General features: G+C 42.4%; 1 protein-coding gene across 1 annotated transcript in view; it reads left to right on the top strand.

The window, feature by feature from the left end:
* The first annotated feature begins 16,654 nt into the window (after positions 1-16,654).
* LOC107001220 (pheromone-processing carboxypeptidase KEX1-like) overlaps positions 16,655-18,736 on the top strand; it is a 31,777-nt gene continuing 29,695 nt past the window's right edge. The window contains exon 1 of the mRNA XM_015199355.1: positions 16,655-16,765. Within this exon, the coding sequence (XP_015054841.1) occupies positions 16,655-16,765 (111 nt within the window). The remainder of the gene's footprint in view (positions 16,766-18,736) is intronic.

Raw genomic sequence — 18,736 nt, 5'->3', positions numbered from 1 at the left:
GAAGTGTTTTGCAACGGGAGCTTACGACGGCTCGTCGTGGATGTGACGGCACGTCCTGCAGGTCCGTCACAGATTACAGAGAGTCGATTTTCAGTATCCAATTTCAGAATTCTAAAGTATGCTGAAACGAGACATCTGTGACGGGCCGTCGTGCCTATGACGGTCTGTCGTGATGTCCGTAATCTTAGCCAGTTTTTCCAGAAATAAATCTGCTGCTCAAAACGACTAAACAGGTCGTTACACATATTCTATGAATGCTATTGTGCTAAGCGAGAATGATCTTATCATAGATAATCTAAAGGATCTCTTTAGTGTGTGTGAATGTGATTTTTTGGGCGGTCACTTCACAACTCACTCAAGTGAACCTTAGAATCACCTGTGGTAGGAGGATCACATATTCATATGTTTGGCATCTTGTAAGTGTGTGAATCTTAGTATAGTTGGTCTTAAGGATCATTTAGGTGTTCCTAGAGAGGATGTATGAGCGTTCTATCTTTTTCTTACTTAACTGAGTCATAGGATAGCTTATAGTGAGATGATCGCATGCTAGCAAGTGTTCTTGGTGAAGTTGAGAAACATCACTAAAATTAAGCACTGTAAAGTGATATGGGTGTACTATGATGTTTTCTAAAAAGTGATAAATTGATTAATGGTTATCTTATGTGTTTCTAAAGTGATATATATTGTTCTATGCTTATATTATGATATTTAAATTAAAAGATGCATATTTCTAATAAATATCCGTTTTCATGATTTTATGCATTATGCCATACTTAGTACATGCGTTTCTATTATTTCAAAAGTTATTCATAGGTCAATGTGCTTTTGGGAGCTAAGCTTGGATTATATGATCTTTCAAGAATGTTAGAGTAAGTCCTTATTTGACTCGAGGGTATAAATGTCTCTTATTTCTTTTACTGATGTATTGTAATACACTAAGTGTTTCTATATTCGTATTGTATGAGTCGTGTCCCAAGTATTCTTGTGTCGAGGATTTGATGAAATGAGACATAGTATTTCCTATGAATTTTTATATGAAAGATATTTTTCAAGACTATTAGAATGTTTTCAAAAGACTAAATTCCGCACTACTTTTCATATGAATATATGCGATGAAAGATATGAAAGGGCTTGTACAAGACCTCTGAGAGGTCAAGTACGACTCGTTGAACTCCGAGAGTGTCATATCTTCTAGGGTGTGCTTTCAGGATGTGACATAACCCTTTCGAGATTATATTCCTAATAATGAGACTGTTACCTGTTACCCATGAAGTCAGATAGATTTTATTAGTTCAAGCCTATAATTTCGCATGAACCCTCCGAGTCAAACATTCTTGAAATGAAGATTATGATTGATGTTCTTGAGGTCTGAGTTATTGTATATTATGTACTAAGTTGTAGTTACAATTATTGAAAACCTTAATTGAGTCCTTCACTTCCATAATTTGGCATGAACTTCTTTTCGAGAAGTATGTTACAATTTATTCTGAAAACATGTTTCAAGACTTGAGCATTGAGATAAGTAAGAGTAACAGGAGAGCTGATTTCATTTCCTTAAAATAATTATATGGGAACTAAGTATTCCCAGAAGTAAAAACTTATCACATTTGAATAGGAGAGGAAACACAATTTCTAAGAGAGCCTTTAAGCTAGTTTTTTGTAATAGTCTCAAACACCATAAATGAGAATGCTTTTAATTATATGTGCTGAGTATATTTTTTAGGACTAGTATTGAGCATTGATATTTGATATTATAAGCGCAATAAATAACCCAACTTCCAATGTGAGTGTCTATGATGGCAAAATAGTATGGTAACCCAACCAAGGGCTGTATTCATTTCCACAGCAAACCATTGTGACAACTAATAGAAAAATAAAATTAAGTTCTTACTAATCATAGATAAAAATATTGTTGAATAAAAACATAATAAATCTAAAAGGGTGACGCAAACTTCAAAAATAAATAGTGGTTTGTCATAAGTAAGTAACAACAACAATAATATAAAGAGTACTAATATGAGAGGAGGGATTCTTGAGAAATGATAGGAATACGAGATGGACTAAACTATTGGCTAAATGTTTTTAATGATAAATTTATTGAACATTTATGACTACGCTAGACTATAATAGGGGTAAGATCAACCTTGAGCTATTTACCCTGAATGAAATGGGTTCCTATAGGACACCCACATTACGCATGAAGAGAAACCTCCTCCTTAGATAACTCACTCTCTCAAGCTGTGTGCGTGGGAAATGGATTAGGTTCACTCTCTCGAGCTGAACCTCATGTCGACCCAATGCCAACGGCCATCAACTTAGTAGTCTTTATTTTACGACCTCTCTCTCTAGAAGACGAAAACATGGAGGTGAAATTGTATTTTCAATAAAAACTATGATAATTCCATACACAACTAATAATAAAAAAACACATTTAGGCAACAAATAAACTATAAACAAGCAAGAAAAAATAGATAATCTAACCCATATTCACAAAATCACACCCCAAGAATTATGATTTTATCTAGACATGTTAAAAGAGAGAGAAATTTATACCAAAATGAGTTTTCATTCAAATGGTTATTATTATTTAAGTCTTGTTAAAGGCCAAAACAGAAGAATCCTTGCGGCAAAAGTTCTTCACAACCATCTTAAAATTAAGAACTAAAAATAAAAATCTAAAAACTATGTTCAATATTATGAAATAAGATTTAATGATAAAAACATGATACTAAGTTAAAAATACTTATTAGTATTTATAGTTTTCAAAAAGTTGTGCTGCAGTTGATTACTCGGTACAATTAGTTGGAATTGCCAATCAATTCAGCTATCCTCCCTTTTGTAGCTTCATCACCGTCTTATTCTATACTACAACATCTTAGTATTTTTTTATCAATGGGAGACATAGTACTACTTCACAGAACTACTCGATGATGCGTCGACTACTCTTTTTGTCTTCAGATTTGATTATTTACTTTCAAATCTCAGCACAATGGTAAAATAGGTGGTATTTATCCCTATTGGCGACTTGCCAAATGAACTCGGCGATCCTCATGCCTTCATAAGTTCGTTCTTTCATCCTTTGTGTTCCTTTTTTTCAAGTCGTGTCCATGCTTGACGTTAAACTCAAAATACCTGAAACTCAACGTAATTCATCTCTTAATGAGAAAAAAAGATGCATTTATTAACGTGAGACCTATCAAAATAGATCTTCAAATAAGTCCAATTTGTCGACTTATCAACACCCCTAACTTAAAATTTTTGTTTTCCTGATGTAAAACTAGAGTTCAGTGGTTCAAGAAGGGATGTATCAAACAATGCTACACAAGACTCAATTATGAATGAACACAACAAAGCTAAACTTATTGATCCAAGAATCAAATGTGCACTCCAAGACTCAATTTGTGACACACCATTATCAATGATTTTCAAACTCACAAAACTTGCTGCCAATGAAACTTCAATCAACTAAAGTCATGAAATGCCCTTACAATAAAGAATAATTTCGTATTCACAAACAGTGGTACACAATTTAATTCATGAATCAATTTCAACGCTTAACCACACAATGATGAACACAATACAAGATTTTACCCATAGGTTTACCCATATTTTCCATTTGATTTTCGTTTTAGGTCACTCAAGATCAAAAAGGACTTAATGGAGCAAAGTGCATATGTATGGTTATTTAGGCTCAGTGACTTATATCCTCATGAGATGCCGTGCTCCTAACACTTCCTCTCTCCTTATTTGTTCTCTTCTCTAAAGCTTTATTCCATAAATTTCTCTTGTTCATCACATTCTTCTCTTTTTCTCTTTATTCTTTTTTATATGGAGAGGTTTCATTTTTCTCAACACCATGGGTTAGGGAGACTATTTTTGCACTATTTGACTTGCCTTCTCTGTTCACCACACCTGAAACTTTGGCTTTTGTCAAAAGTTGGCTATTTTATTAACCACAAAGAATGAGGATTATGGTTAGAGGATCAAGAGAGGTCATATTTCATCACATTTTATCCAAAGAAAGGTAAGGCTGAAGGGGTGTTCAAAAGAGGTTGACACACTCAAAAGGTAAGCCACAAAAAATTACATGTAAAATTTGTTCACACTTTTTCAACGATGCCTAAGATCATTTCATAAAGTCACGTGACTTAGTAGATAAACTTTGGGGGAAAATTCTAGGTATCATCTTGTATGGTTCACAGTAAGCTTAGCATAGAAGGAATTTATAGTTAAGTTACACAGGACTCTACATTTTTCAAGCGTGCAATGTTTATTGCAAGAAACACGATTTAAAAATTGGATAATCACGAAAAAGATGAAAATAGTTCATATATTATCTATTCAACTTCATTTGGCCTTGTTGTAACCTCATATTCATGTTCTTTGATTGCACGAACAAGTCATTAGTATAGATGAAATCGAGACTTAAATTTCCCTAAGAACATCAACATTGTAAGAGATACAAGAGGTGGAGGAAACAAAAAATTTCCGTATGGGTAAAAATATTTGCAATTTAAACAGAAAGGGAGCCTCAAACTCAAACATATTAAAACAATGTATAAAAAAGAGTTTAGGGAAGAACAACAAGAAATATATACACAAAGCAAATATGCACAAAGATGATCCCTAAACCACCAAAAACAAAAATCATTTGTCCTGAAATTTGAATAAAGGTATCCCAATGTAAATCAAAATAAGATAGAAGTGGAGGTAAAGAAAAGGTCCTGGATATGCAGTATCTCCATGGTTGGGGAGTCTATGCCCGTTGTAGTTCTCAAAATATGGGCATCAGTGGACAAAATAACCTTAGAAGAAATGCCAGTGAAAGGCCCACTAAGAACTAGTTGACATCTCAGTTAGTGATGTCCGAGCACCGGTTGTACAACTATCCCCACAGGATATGACCAATTTGGAAATATACTCTTCGCTCGTCTTTCTATTGTCTCCTCTCATGTATTGCCATCAGCTCCTCGTCGGTCTATCCATTCGACTCCTTATTAACTGATCAATCCCTCTGCACATCTATTGTAGTTTTCATAATATACCTCGAGGTCCTAGGATTATCCTCGTAACCTACATCCCTAAACAATAAAGTCAAATTGGTAGACTTCAAATAGTCTACATCATTATTTAGATCTTACTATGACTTTTAAAGCCAAAACCTCAGTTGAATCCCCTATCTTCTCTTGCAAGTTGTAACTTTAATAGCTAGATCATCAATAGAGGTCCTAAGGGGGAATACTGAAACCAATTTACCCCTATCATTTATCCTTGGGATAGATCTCGCCAGTCGAGTCGCTCTCACATTAGCTAAATAGGCTAGATGTCCCATCGATCATGGCTTGAGTAATCATGAAAGGCTCAGAGGAGGATGAAGCACATGGGACATGTGATGGAGAGGAAGGAGGGGGTGTATCTGAAAGCTTAGAAGATGGATTATGCAAAATTGTCTTCACTGGTAAAATGCGTTTACGGAACGATAGGAAGTATCTGTCTGAGTTACTCTCCTCTTGTCAATCACTTCTCGCGTGTACGCGACCTCAGTATGCGGGATTTCACTAGGGGAAGACGGGATGGACTCTATATCCCTCACAGTGTCTAGAGGTACTCTAGCACGATGGCACAACTCAGTGACCAATACTGGGAATGATAGAAAAGTCATATTCTACTTGGACATCATGGCCATCTATTGTAAAATCAGCAGCTCTGTAATGATACGCCCCCTAGACATTATAAAACTAAGGCAAGATGCCTTAGGATGTTGCAAAATGGACTCATTCTAGGATGTCATGATGCTGCTGATAAATCAAAATCAAGAACCTCATAATGATGCTAATGTCATTCTTCTCAATATGAGCCCCTACCTCGATCATCTCTAAGGTTGTGTCAAAAATCAACGCGGCCAACCACCCATAAAGTTCATCCTGGACTGAACAATAAGAAATCCTTCGTAAGGAAGTTTTGTGTCCAGAAGTTTGTTCAATAAAGTGTAAATATATTCATTGTGGCACTTAACTTCTTTACCTCTAACCATGACTTACTTTACCGGTCTAAACTCGTTTTCCTTCTTGTTATTTTAGGGAACCAACTCCCCATAAGTTGTGTAAAATTCGCCAACCCAAGAAAGAATATAAGGACCTCGAAGCCTTGTGAACTGCTTGAGCTCATGGTAACAATGGGTTTCCATAACATAGTGATATTTTACTTATTGACTCTCCATTGACAATAACTTCTCCCCTAGGATTGTTCGCACCCCATCACCTCTTTATTTGTTCAGCACTCTAGGTGGAGGGATTATAAGGAGTACAGGGGCCACAAGAGGTGTCTGTGCTGGCACGAAGTGTGTTTGTGGATGACTAAAAGTTATGGGCATTCTGTTGATATGGGATGAGATCTGGCCTAGACCTCATCCCTTCAGTTAATCAGAGGCTGCACATGTTGTGGTACATTGAACTGAACCTGGGTTTAAGTAGCTATTCCTTTCTTAGCTATGTGTTTTTTCCTTTTCCTTTTGTCTCCTGGTGGGAGTTCTTTCCTTTTACTTTTGAAGGATTTCATCCTCCTTCATTTATCTTAATTACCGGTGTTGGTTTCTTGGGTGGCATTATTATATTTGATCGTACTATATGTTCAAAAGATTGACAGAAATTAAGAGGAAATCATGGAAATAAACAGAAAATCCAATGTAAAAAAACTTGCTCATCTAGGTGGTAAGTCTCCGTACCTCGTTGTCGAGCTAGATAGGGCTCACCTAAGACATTGGATTAAAAATTATAACAAGTTAGCTATAGGAAGGCCGTTTCGGCGAGCATGGGCTTGTCCATCGAAAGTTACAATGCAATAAGGCTTTAGAAAGTGTGCAAAGGTCTATCAAGAGTACTTTAGGCTAGTCTTCGAGTTCCTTCGGCAACTAAATGATTCTTACCAAAAGTTAAAAAGTCAAACATCCAAATTCCATGAAATCAAAAAGTGAGACTAGGGCGTTAGGCATTGATATACCGTGTTTTCACGATATTATTAATACTTTTTCCTTAAGTTTAGTGTGTCCAAAAGCCTTTTTGTGCTAATTTTTATATAAGTTTCTCTTTATTTTGCAGGAAATCTGTCCAAAGATGAATGCGGAGATTTTGAGTGAAGAAATGCAGAAGAGACCACCTATGGAGCTTATGACGGTCCGTCGTGCTTGTGACGGTCCGTAGGTGGCAGCGTAGTGCAGCTGCTGAAGGAAGATGGGGAAGTCTGACCAAGTGTGGGGCTACGGAGTTCATGACGGTCTGTCGTTTCTATGACTGTCCGTCCTGCAGGTTCGTCATGAAGTTCAGAGAAGTAGTCCCAGTACCCATATTCCAAGAGTTCAAGTGTTTTGAAACGAAGACCCTCGACGGACCGTTGTGCCTATGACGGTCCGTCATACCTGCCGTCGAGGGTAATGAAGAGAGCAGCAGAAGAAATTGCATAAGTATGGGACAACGGAGTCCATGACGGTCCGTCGTGTCCACGACGATCCATCGCGAGTTCCGTCGACCCAGCCGCGTTTTGACAGATTTCCAGCAAATAGAGTCCTTGTTTAATTAGGTTTTTATTTTCTATAAATAGTTCGAAAAACCTCGTTTTTGAGGTTAGACTCCGTATTGTTAGACTCTTAGACTGTTAGACTCCGTATTGTTAGACTCTGTATTGTTAGACATTATATTAGTAGACACTGTATTGTTAGACTTTGAGAATCATTAGACTTTTTGTGAGATTGTTGATTACTTTGAGATTCGTGCAAGTGATTATTGGTGATTAATCAAGCAAACTTTCGGATTTTACTCTTTCTCATTGAAGTGAGTACATGAATTCTTATTTAATATATTTGAATATTGTGATTATGACTATGAGTAACTAAACTCCATAACTAGTGTTTTGGGAACCATAGGCAAATAATGAGATAAAACCTAACTAAAATAAAGATTCTAGAATAGTGTCTTGCATGTATTAATAATTCTTTCGCTTAGAAGTCTTTTTAACGGATGGCCAACGTTAGAACTCGCCTTAATGCTACATGCCGGACTAAGGAGGTAGATAATAGGAAAAGAATTATCAACATAGATTTAGTGTATACTATCTAATAGGCTAGTATTGATTGGTACGAGGTAATAAATTAGTCAAATATTGAATACGATGCTTAATATGAGGTAAAGATAAGGGTTAGGATAGCAACGCACGTAGCCGGACAAAGGTGCGGAGTGAGATTTTCTAGATGTCGGACCAAGGATTTAGAAATACATAACTTATCACTTTGCATGCAAGATACTAGGAAAGAATTGTTATAGTTAGAATTATCAAGTTATGAACCTGTGGGGAACACGTAAACCCTAGTTACTTTGATTAATTGATTAAAATCCAACATTCAAAGTTGTTAAGTGTCTCTTTCAATTAGGTAGTTATTTTCATTCATTTAGAAATAGAAACCCCCATTTTATTGTTTTTACATTCCAAGGAAGTAATTGACTAAACAAAAGTAATAATAGATTGAAGTTAAGTCTAGACTATTTTCCTCGTGGGAACGATCCCAACCTCACTAGTTGGGTTATTTACTTGACACGACCGCTTTACTTCTTATTTGAGAAGTAAGTTTGAGTGTATCAAGTTTTGGCGCCATTGCTGGGGAATATAGCTTTTAGATTAACTTGAACTTATTACTATAGTTTAGTTGATATTTTCTTGATTTTACTTTGTTTTATTGTTTTTGATTTTTTTAGAACTATCCTGCTTGTATGCAAAATACACAGAGAGGAAGAGAACCCTTGTTTCCCTACGATCACGAATTAGAGCGTACACTGCGCAATATGAATCGAAACTTGGGAATTAATGATGATGATCCGAACCAGAACATCCCAGCTCCGGTTGATGTTCATGGTCAGATGTTACCCGATGCTCCAGGTGAACACCAACAGAGGGGACAAAATCCCGTTCCACGGCCCCAGACATACTACAGAGGCTATGATAACATAGCAGACTGGGATGGGACACTTGTCTTGCCTCCTCTACCCACAGGCCACACCTTTGTGGTAACTAGTAGCCTGATTCAAATGCTCACTGCCAGAGGTTTGTTTTCAGGGCTACCTTCTAAGGATCCACATGCCCATATAGCTAAGGTAAGGGCAGTGTGTAAAAGCTGTATAGGGAGGCCTGGTTTGGATTTAGATGTAATAGGGCTCAGAGTGTTTCCTCTATCACTAATGGGAGAGGCTGCTATATGGTTCACTGAGCTCCTATAAAACTCAATCTTCACTTGGAACCAACTAAGGGATATTTTCTTAGCACGCTACTATCCGGTCTCCAAGAAACTAAACCACAAAGACAGAGTGAATAACTTTGTGGCACTACAAGGAGAGTCAGTTAGTAGTTCTTGGGATAGAATCACCTCATTCTTGAGAAGTGTTCCAAATCACCGTATAGATGATGAGTCACTGAAGGAATACTTCTAACGGGGACAGGATGATAATAATAAAGCGGTATTGGACACTATAGCAGGTGGATCTTATGGGGAATGTCCTTATGCTGAAATTGCCGAAATATTAGAGAAAATCTCCCGGAATAATAAAGCTTGGAGTACTAGGAAGTCTGATGCAGGGAGAAACACATTCGCAGTTCAGTCCACTCACAACCCAGCCACAGATGAGATTTGTGAAGAAATGGCTCAGATGAGAACTGAGCATGAGTAGGTACTAAAACATGTCACTGGGGGTGCAGAAAAGATAAATGTTGTCAACTACTTGTCGAAACCTCCGAATGATGAATGCTATTATGCGGAGGACACTAATGCAGTAAATGAGCAGACGGGGGGTTTCCGACCAAGAGCCCAAGGCTCAAATAAGGATAATTGGCGCCAAGGTCAATGGAACCAAGGTCGGAACTATGGTAACTACAACAGTGAGGGTCATTATGTCCGAGATGGTAACTACAACCGCAACAACAACTTCAACAGGGTAACTACGGTAACAGAAATGATAGGAATGGGCCCTATGTCCCTCCCAAAAATCGTGAAGTTACTCCTAGGGATGGTGGAGATAGTATGGCGCGAGTTGAGGATATTTTTCACAAAATGATGAGGAGGTTCGATGCTAGTGATGAGCACATTCAAGAGTTAAGGGGTGATTTAGCTAGTGTTGGGCAAAAAGTTGATACACATGCAATTTTGATTAAACAGATCGAATTGCAAATGGCCCAATTATCTGCGACAGTGAACACACGGCAACCGGGCACTCTTCCTAGCAACACTATCCAAAATCCAAAAAATGATGCGCACTGTATGGCAATCACCACTCGGGGTGGGAAGAAAACCATTGACCCACCTATGCCGTCTAATGAGGAAAATGTGAGAAAGGATGATGATAAGGTGGTAAAGGGTAGTGTTGAGGAAGAAGAGAGCAATGGAAAAGATGCAGAAGTCCCTATGAAGGTAATTCCCATGCCTAGACCACCACCACCCTTCCCTCAGAGATTAGTGAAAAAGACCGAGGATGGTAAATATCGGCGTTTTATAACAATGCTGAAGCAGCTCTCTATCAATGTCCCTTTGGTAGAAGCTCTAGAACAAATGCCCGGTTATGCCAAGTTTATGAAAGATCTGGTCACAAAGAAAAGATCGGTCACTTTTGAGGATGATGATAGACTGCAGCATTGTAGTGCTATTGCTACAAGATCCCTCGTACAAAAGAAAGAAGATCCGGGTGCGTTCACTATTCCTTGTACAGTTGGGTCATTACATTTTGCCAAAGCATTGTGCGATCTGGGGGCAAGCATAAATCTGATGCCCCTCTCGATCTACAAGAAGTTGGGTTAGGGTGACCCAAAACCCACTGCGATGCGGCTACTGATGGCTGATCGAACAGTGAAAAGGCCTATAGGGATACTCCATGATGTGCTAGTAAAAGTGGAGTCATTCATATTTCCAGCAGATTTTGTTATTCTTGATTGTGAAATCGATTTTGAAGTGCCTATTATTCTTGGGAGGCCATTCCTTGCTACAGGTAGAGCCTTAGTTGATATGGAAAAGGGGCAGATGAAATTTCGGTTGAACAATGAAGAAGCGACCTTCAACGTGTGTAGGACTATGAGGCAGAGTGGTGAGCTCCACTCGGCATCCGCCATATCCCACAAAAAAAAGATGAAGAAGGAGAATGAACAAAAAAGTGCAAAACAAGACTTTAGGGTTGGGGATTTGGTGCTTGTAGACAGTTCTGGGTCGCCTTGTCCTCCGGGCAAGCTCAAGTCCAAATGGACTGGCCCTTACTTGATTACCCAAGAATTCCCTCATGGAGCAGTTGAGTTAAAAGCCAAGGAGGGAGTGCGGCTTAAGATGAATAGAGATCGAATAAAACTCCATTTTGGGCATAAAGCAGCGGGGAATGAAGTGATAGAGGCATACCATCTTAATGAAGTCTGAGTAATCAAGTGTCCCCAGTCGTGCCGCGACATTAAATCAGGCGCTGGTTTGGAGGCAACCCAATACTTAGAGTCTTTTTAGTAATAGTAGCATTTTTATACTAATGGGTTTTAAATTTGCAGGCACATCACCAGGAAATTCTGCAGAAAATTACTCTGCAGCAGTCACTGATGGATACATCGACGGACCGATGCGCCTGCGACAGACCGTCGTATGCCTCCGTCGTACCAGGTACGTCTTTCTGTTATTTTCAAACTAGGGCACACACGACGGACCCAGCGACGGATCGTCACAACTGATACGGACTGTCGTCGGGGAGTCGTTGCATCATTAATGAGTCGTACCCGACCCGACCAGGCTGGAGTCTTTTTCAAAATCAGACCATTTAAACCCCCCAACCCCTCATTTCACCCCCATTCCTTCACTACTCCCCCTATTTCCCTCTCTTTTCAACTTCCACAATCTCTCCCTCTATCAACCGATCATTGTCCCCCCAAAATTCTCCAAAGCCCTAAAAGTTATAATCTACTAGTCGGAGTTGCTGTTGTGGGTGTCTTCTTGGTCACCGAGTACTTGCCCATCTTGTTTTTTTCTCGAATTCTAAGGTATGTGTCTCTAATTTCTACTAATTTATCTTGCATTTTTGTTTATTAATTAGTATTAGCTTAGTTCTTCGTCCTATGTTCGTTTCTTTTAGATAGGATTCTGTCTAAAATAGGCTAAAAACGTTCGAAATTGCCGTGTTTAAAACCCTAGACATAGGTGCTTTTGCATTGCTTGTTCCTAGGTATTTGGGTTAGACAAATGTAGTTCCAAAACACTACATGTTCGATTTGGGTCATCGGGGATGAATGGGGTACCCCAGTTCTGTCACTGATCTACAGAACGAGACCCCGATGACGGACCGTCGTACCAACGACGGACCGTCGTAGGGTCCGTTCCAAAAGCCCTAACACCCCACTGTCCATTTTTTCTAAGTGTCCTCCAACGGACATATGCGAAGGACCGTCGTCTTTATGACGGTCCGTCCTGCACAACCGTTATGGTTGTCAGAGACCCTATTCCTGAGGGTCTCTCACTTTTTCTAAGTGTCCTTCAACGGACACATGTGACGGACCCTCATACCCACGACGGTCCGTCCTGCACAACCGTTATGGTTGTCAGAGACCCTATTCCTGAGGGGCTCTCACTTTTTCTAAGTGTCCTCCAACGGACATATGCGAAGGACCGTCGTCTTTATGACGGTCCGTCCTGCACAACCGTTATGGTTGTCAGAGACCCTATTCCTGAGGGGCTCTCACTTTTTCTAAGTGTCCTCCAACGGACATATGCGAAGGACCGTCGTCTTTATGACGGTCCGTCCTGCACAACCGTTATGGTTGTCAGAGACCCTATTCCTGAGGGGCTCTCACTTTTTCTAAGTGTCCTCCAACGGACATATGCGAAGGACCGTCGTCTTTATGACGGTCCGTCCTGCACAACCGTTATGGTTGTCAGAGACCCTATTCCTGAGGGGCTCTCACTTTTTCTAAGTGTCCTCCAACGGACATATGCGAAGGACCGTCGTCTTTATGACGGTCCGTCCTGCACAACCGTTATGGTTGTCAGAGACCCTATTCCTGAGGGGCTCTCACTTTTTCTAAGTGTCCTCCAACGGACATATGCGAAGGACCGTCGTCTTTATGACGGTCCGTCCTGCACAACCGTTATGGTTGTCAGAGACCCTATTCCTGAGGGGCTCTCACTTTTTCTAAGTGTCCTCCAACGGACATATGCGAAGGACCGTCGTCTTTATGACGGTCCGTCCTGCACAACCGTTATGGTTGTCAGAGACCCTATTCCTGAGGGGCTCTCACTTTTTCTAAGTGTCCTCCAACGGACATATGCGAAGGACCGTCGTCTTTATGACGGTCCGTCCTGCACAACCGTTATGGTTGTCAGAGACCCTATTCCTGAGGGGCTCTCACTTTTTCTAAGTGTCCTCCAACGGACATATGCGAAGGACCGTCGTCTTTATGACGGTCCGTCCTGCACAACCGTTATGGTTGTCAGAGACCCTATTCCTGAGGGGCTCTCACTTTTTCTAAGTGTCCTCCAACGGACATATGCGAAGGACCGTCGTCTTTATGACGGTCCGTCCTGCACAACCGTTATGGTTGTCAGAGACCCTATTCCTGAGGGGCTCTCACTTTTTCTAAGTGTCCTCCAACGGACATATGCGAAGGACCGTCGTCTTTATGACGGTCCGTCCTGCACAACCGTTATGGTTGTCAGAGACCCTATTCCTGAGGGGCTCTCACTTTTTCTAAGTGTCCTCCAACGGACATATGCGAAGGACCGTCGTCTTTATGACGGTCCGTCCTGCACAACCGTTATGGTTGTCAGAGACCCTATTCCTGAGGGGCTCTCACTTTTTCTAAGTGTCCTCCAACGGACATATGCGAAGGACCGTCGTCTTTATGACGGTCCGTCCTGCACAACCGTTATGGTTGTCAGAGACCCTATTCCTGAGGGGCTCTCACTTTTTCTAAGTGTCCTCCAACGGACATATGCGAAGGACCGTCGTCTTTATGACGGTCCGTCCTGCACAACCGTTATGGTTGTCAGAGACCCTATTCCTGAGGGGCTCTCACTTTTTCTAAGTGTCCTCCAACGGACATATGCGAAGGACCGTCGTCTTTATGACGGTCCGTCCTGCACAACCGTTATGGTTGTCAGAGACCCTATTCCTGAGGGGCTCTCACTTTTTCTAAGTGTCCTCCAACGGACATATGCGAAGGACCGTCGTCTTTATGACGGTCCGTCCTGCACAACCGTTATGGTTGTCAGAGACCCTATTCCTGAGGGGCTCTCACTTTTTCTAAGTGTCCTCCAACGGACATATGCGAAGGACCGTCGTCTTTATGACGGTCCGTCCTGCACAACCGTTATGGTTGTCAGAGACCCTATTCCTGAGGGGCTCTCACTTTTTCTAAGTGTCCTCCAACGGACATATGCGAAGGACCGTCGTCTTTATGACGGTCCGTCCTGCACAACCGTTATGGTTGTCAGAGACCCTATTCCTGAGGGTCTCTCACTTTTTCTAAGTGTCCTTCAACGGACACATGTGACGGACCCTCATACCCACGACGGTCCGTCCTGCACAACCGTTCTGGTTATCAGAGACCCTCTTCCTGAGGGTCTCTCACTTTTTCTAAGTGTCCTTCAATGGACACATGTGACAGACCGTCGTCTTTACGATGGTCCGTCCTACACAACCGTTCTGCTTGTCAGAGACCCCGTTTCTCAGGGTCTCTCTCCATTTCTCTAAGTGTCCTCAAACGGACGAGTACGACGGACCGTCATACCGATGACGGTCCATCCTGCATAACCGTTATGACGGTCAGAGACCCCTCTCCTAAGGGTCTCCATATTTTTTTCCAAGTGTCCTCTGACGGACACCTACGATGGACCGTCGTACCTGTGACTTTCCGTCCTGCACAAATCGTCATACTTGTCAGAGACTCTCCTTCAGGGTTCTCCATATATACATAATCTAAGTAAGACACGACGGACCCCATGACGGTCCGTCATAGTCACGACGTGCCGTCACTAGGCCTGTCGTGTGTCACTGTTACTATAAGAAATGACATACTATATTCAATTTTTTTTGTGTGGTTTTGCTTGTCTTGTTTGCCACTACTCGAACTAATATTGATCCTTTACAGGTACTATCTACTATGGCACCCAAGCAAGATCGAATCTATGCACGCGGGCGATCGAAGTCTGTCGCCTCGTCTGCCTGCTTGGTCATTGGCTCTGATGATGAGCGTGACCCCGAGTATGTGCCCCCAGGCACTTCCACCCCTGCCCGTACTGCACGTGCTCCTAGAGCCACACCCAAAAAGGTGGCGTCCGGCGTAGTCAATGCCTCCCAGTCTGATGAGGAGTGCACACTGACCGGCACACCCTCTGGGTCAGCCCCAAATGAAGAAGGAGCGTCTGGCTCCTTAGGAGTATCCTGGTCGGAGGAAGCCTCCGGCTCTACTGAGGTTCCCGCACCCGGCACCGCTGCAGCGTCGGCCTCGTCTCATGAGGCTGACTGTTCGGAACCCACATCAGGTTCACCAGCTCAGGCCCCCACCCCAGCTACTGACCGTCCCAATCGGTGGTGTGTCGACGGGCAGTTTCAAGTCTACTCCGACGCCAAGTTCCTGACTGACAAAGGAGTGATGACTCGAACACTCACCTTGGAGCGGCGGGTCCTTACAGGGAGTCTCCCGACGATGCCTGAGATCCACAATCTCTTCACCAGGCATCGCCTGGAGTGGACAGCACGTCCGTTGGGACGTTACAGTGGAGAAATGGCCCGAGAGTTCTACGCATCCTATGTAGTGACTCTCTGATCACATATAGATAGGCGAGCTGCCCCCGCCAAACAGGCCCCACTGAAGCAGGTCCGAGTACGGGGCGTGCAGGTTGACATTTCCCTGCCTGCCATTCGCCGGTTTCTATACGGCGAGGGTGTTGATGCTACTCGAACCCCTCTCACTGCCGAGTTTGACAACAGATGGCAGCTTGTTAAAGATGGCCAGTTCCTGCGAGCCATCGCTGAGAGAGACCACCAAGAGGTGGATGGCCCTGCACCTTTCAGTTGATGGAGAAGGTGCCGACTGGGTGACCGAGCCAAAGGGGGCCATCAAGAAGGCCAACCTAACTTTCACGGAGAATTTCTTGTGGCTGATTGTCCGCCACTACCTTTCCCCCACAACTGCTAATAATATCGTTACATGGGATCGAGCAGTGTTTATGGCGGCAATGATAGCTGGGTTCGAGGTGGATTTCGCGTGGCTTCTACAGGCAGTCATGTACGAGAGGGCTTTCACAGTCACAACTACTTACCCTTTCCCGTGCATGATCTTTTTTCTCTGCAGGTCCGCAGGTGTGCCTATATGGCACGTAGATCAGCTCAAGACCCCTATGGGCACTGTTGACATCGGCCTCATCAGAGATGAGGCCAATGAGTTGGCCCCACGCAGAGGGCCCCGTCCAGAGCTGCCCCCACTTGTTGACGATCTTGCTGATACGGTAGCCCAGGCCCGCACGGCTACGCAAGCGGCGTCCACTGACACTACCCCGGTCGAGTCTATCCCGGGTAGTAGCACTGCCCCGAGCTCCTCTCGCACAGCCCGTCTACCCGCACTGATTCCTCTTGATAGGGTCCAAAAATTAGAGGCGCAAATGGCCACACTTCTGCATCATTTCCAGTCGTGGATGCAGAGGTCCATTACCGAGACAGAAGAGCGCCTGGAGCGGAAAATGGTCCAGTATACAGAGCAGAAGATCGCTGAGGTTCACCAGCGCTTGGATGCCTTTGAGTTGAGGGTGCTAGCCCGGCCAGCCCCTCCGGTGGATGTGTCGACTCTTCAGGCTGTGGTCGACAGCCTTCTCGCAGATATTGACACGATCTTAGAGGCTAGGGTGCATGAGTCTGAGGCCCCTTCTGTCGAGCCTGCTAAAGACACAGTATTGGCGGCCCTATTCGCCACCTCAGAGATTCCACCACCTCTCCCTCGAGAGCATGCCAAGAGGCGTAGGGGTCGAGCAGATGACGAGGCGCGAGCACGGAAGAAGGAGCACCGTGAGATGGAGGCTGCGAGGAGAGCCTCACTTGCCGAGGAGGAGGCGCATCAGATGAGAGCAGGAGAATTAGCGGCTGGGGCGTCTAGCTCCCGAACTGTGGAGATAGCGGGAGGCACTGCTAATAGTGCGGTTGTTGCTGAGGACACCACTGAGGGTGTCCAGATTGCAGAGGACGTGGGTTCCGGGGAACCATACCAACCAGTTTGCTGATCGACGGCGCTTTGCGCCACAGGTTTACTTCACCTGCCACTCTAGTATTAAAATTTTTATGCATTGGAGACAATCGCATGATTTTTTGTTGGGGGTGGGGTAAATGGAAAGTGAGTGTTAGGGTGAAGTCCGAGTAGCCCAATTCACTATCCTCTTTCTTGCCTGTGTTCTTTTTCCCCAAAAGACTGATTATTTTTTCTCTTTAACCGGCATGTCTATATCTTTTGTACATAGTATAATTCTGGAGCATGATGGCTAAAATGATATCTTGACAAATTGGAAAATGATGCATGACTAGGCATAGTAACTGATAAATGTGTGGCTCTAGCATGACATAGAGGTACACCATTGCATTACCCTAAGTCTGAAATTCGAACTAGGTGTCTGATAATCTGGTACAGTGATGAGATGTCAAGTGAGTGTGAGGAAGATTTGAATAGTCCACTATTTTTACTGAGCTAGAACTTGCCTGGTTAGTCCTGCTAAAAGTAAGCTATAATAGACAATTCGGAAAGGATCATAGGCCCTTATTCAATATAGCCCATCTTTAGCCTAAATAAAAGAAAACCAAATGAAATTTATCCTTCTTTGATCCAAATGATCTGAGCTTAAATTAGACCTTTCTTTTTTACCCCAACTGATCTTTTCTGGGAATAATGTGTTGGCCCTGGTCCCTCCTTGGACATGTGCACCTCAGCTTATGCCAAAAGCATAAGTTGAGGGTGGCTATTATGAAGAATGCTCTGGAAAGTGGGGTTGAAAGAACAAAGAGAGAGAAAGAACAAAAGTAAAGTGACTCAAGAATTAGTTGAAAGAGAAGTAACGAAAAAGAAAAATTTACAAGAAATACAAGCAAGAAAAGAAGAGAGTAACTTACACAAATGAAGAAAAAAGAGAAAATATCAAGGTGAAAGAATATGAGAAACTGGGCGAGATAAAATGATAGGAAGTGGAAGGTTCAGCCGATATGTCAAGGAGGGCAAAAAGTCTCTAAAGTATACCTAAATATACCCTACCTGACCCTGAGCCTATGTTACAAGCTAAGAAAGTCCTATCGTGATCCTAAGGGTTGTATAGCGAACTTAAGGCAGTGAAAATAAGGGCAAGCTTATGGCAATAGGTATGAATGAGTGTGACTTTGTTCTGAGAGCGATTGTTGAAAAGTATTCCTTATACTCAAACTGAAATCATTGTGTGAAAAATGAGGATTTTATTTTAAAGTAAGGACACTAGTTGCAATACCGGAATTGTTAGCACCCCGCTGAGACATTGAAGAGGATAGGTGTTAGTGCAAGGTGAGTCTGTGTCATGTTCTGATCCCACATAATTCAAGCCTAATAGTGATAGCATTCATAGATTTGATGAGATTAATTGGGATTGATAGCCAAATGATTGCAAAGGATGAAACATGGATACTATTGTACAAAGATTTTGTATTGAGTCATAGTGCGTCGCTTGAGGACAAACAAC

Source organism: Solanum pennellii, chromosome 10 (genome assembly GCF_001406875.1).
Source record: "Solanum pennellii chromosome 10, SPENNV200".
Taxonomy (NCBI): Eukaryota; Viridiplantae; Streptophyta; class Magnoliopsida; order Solanales; family Solanaceae; genus Solanum; species Solanum pennellii.
Note: the sequence above shows the minus strand (reverse complement) of the source record. Positions and strands in the feature narration are given on the sequence as shown.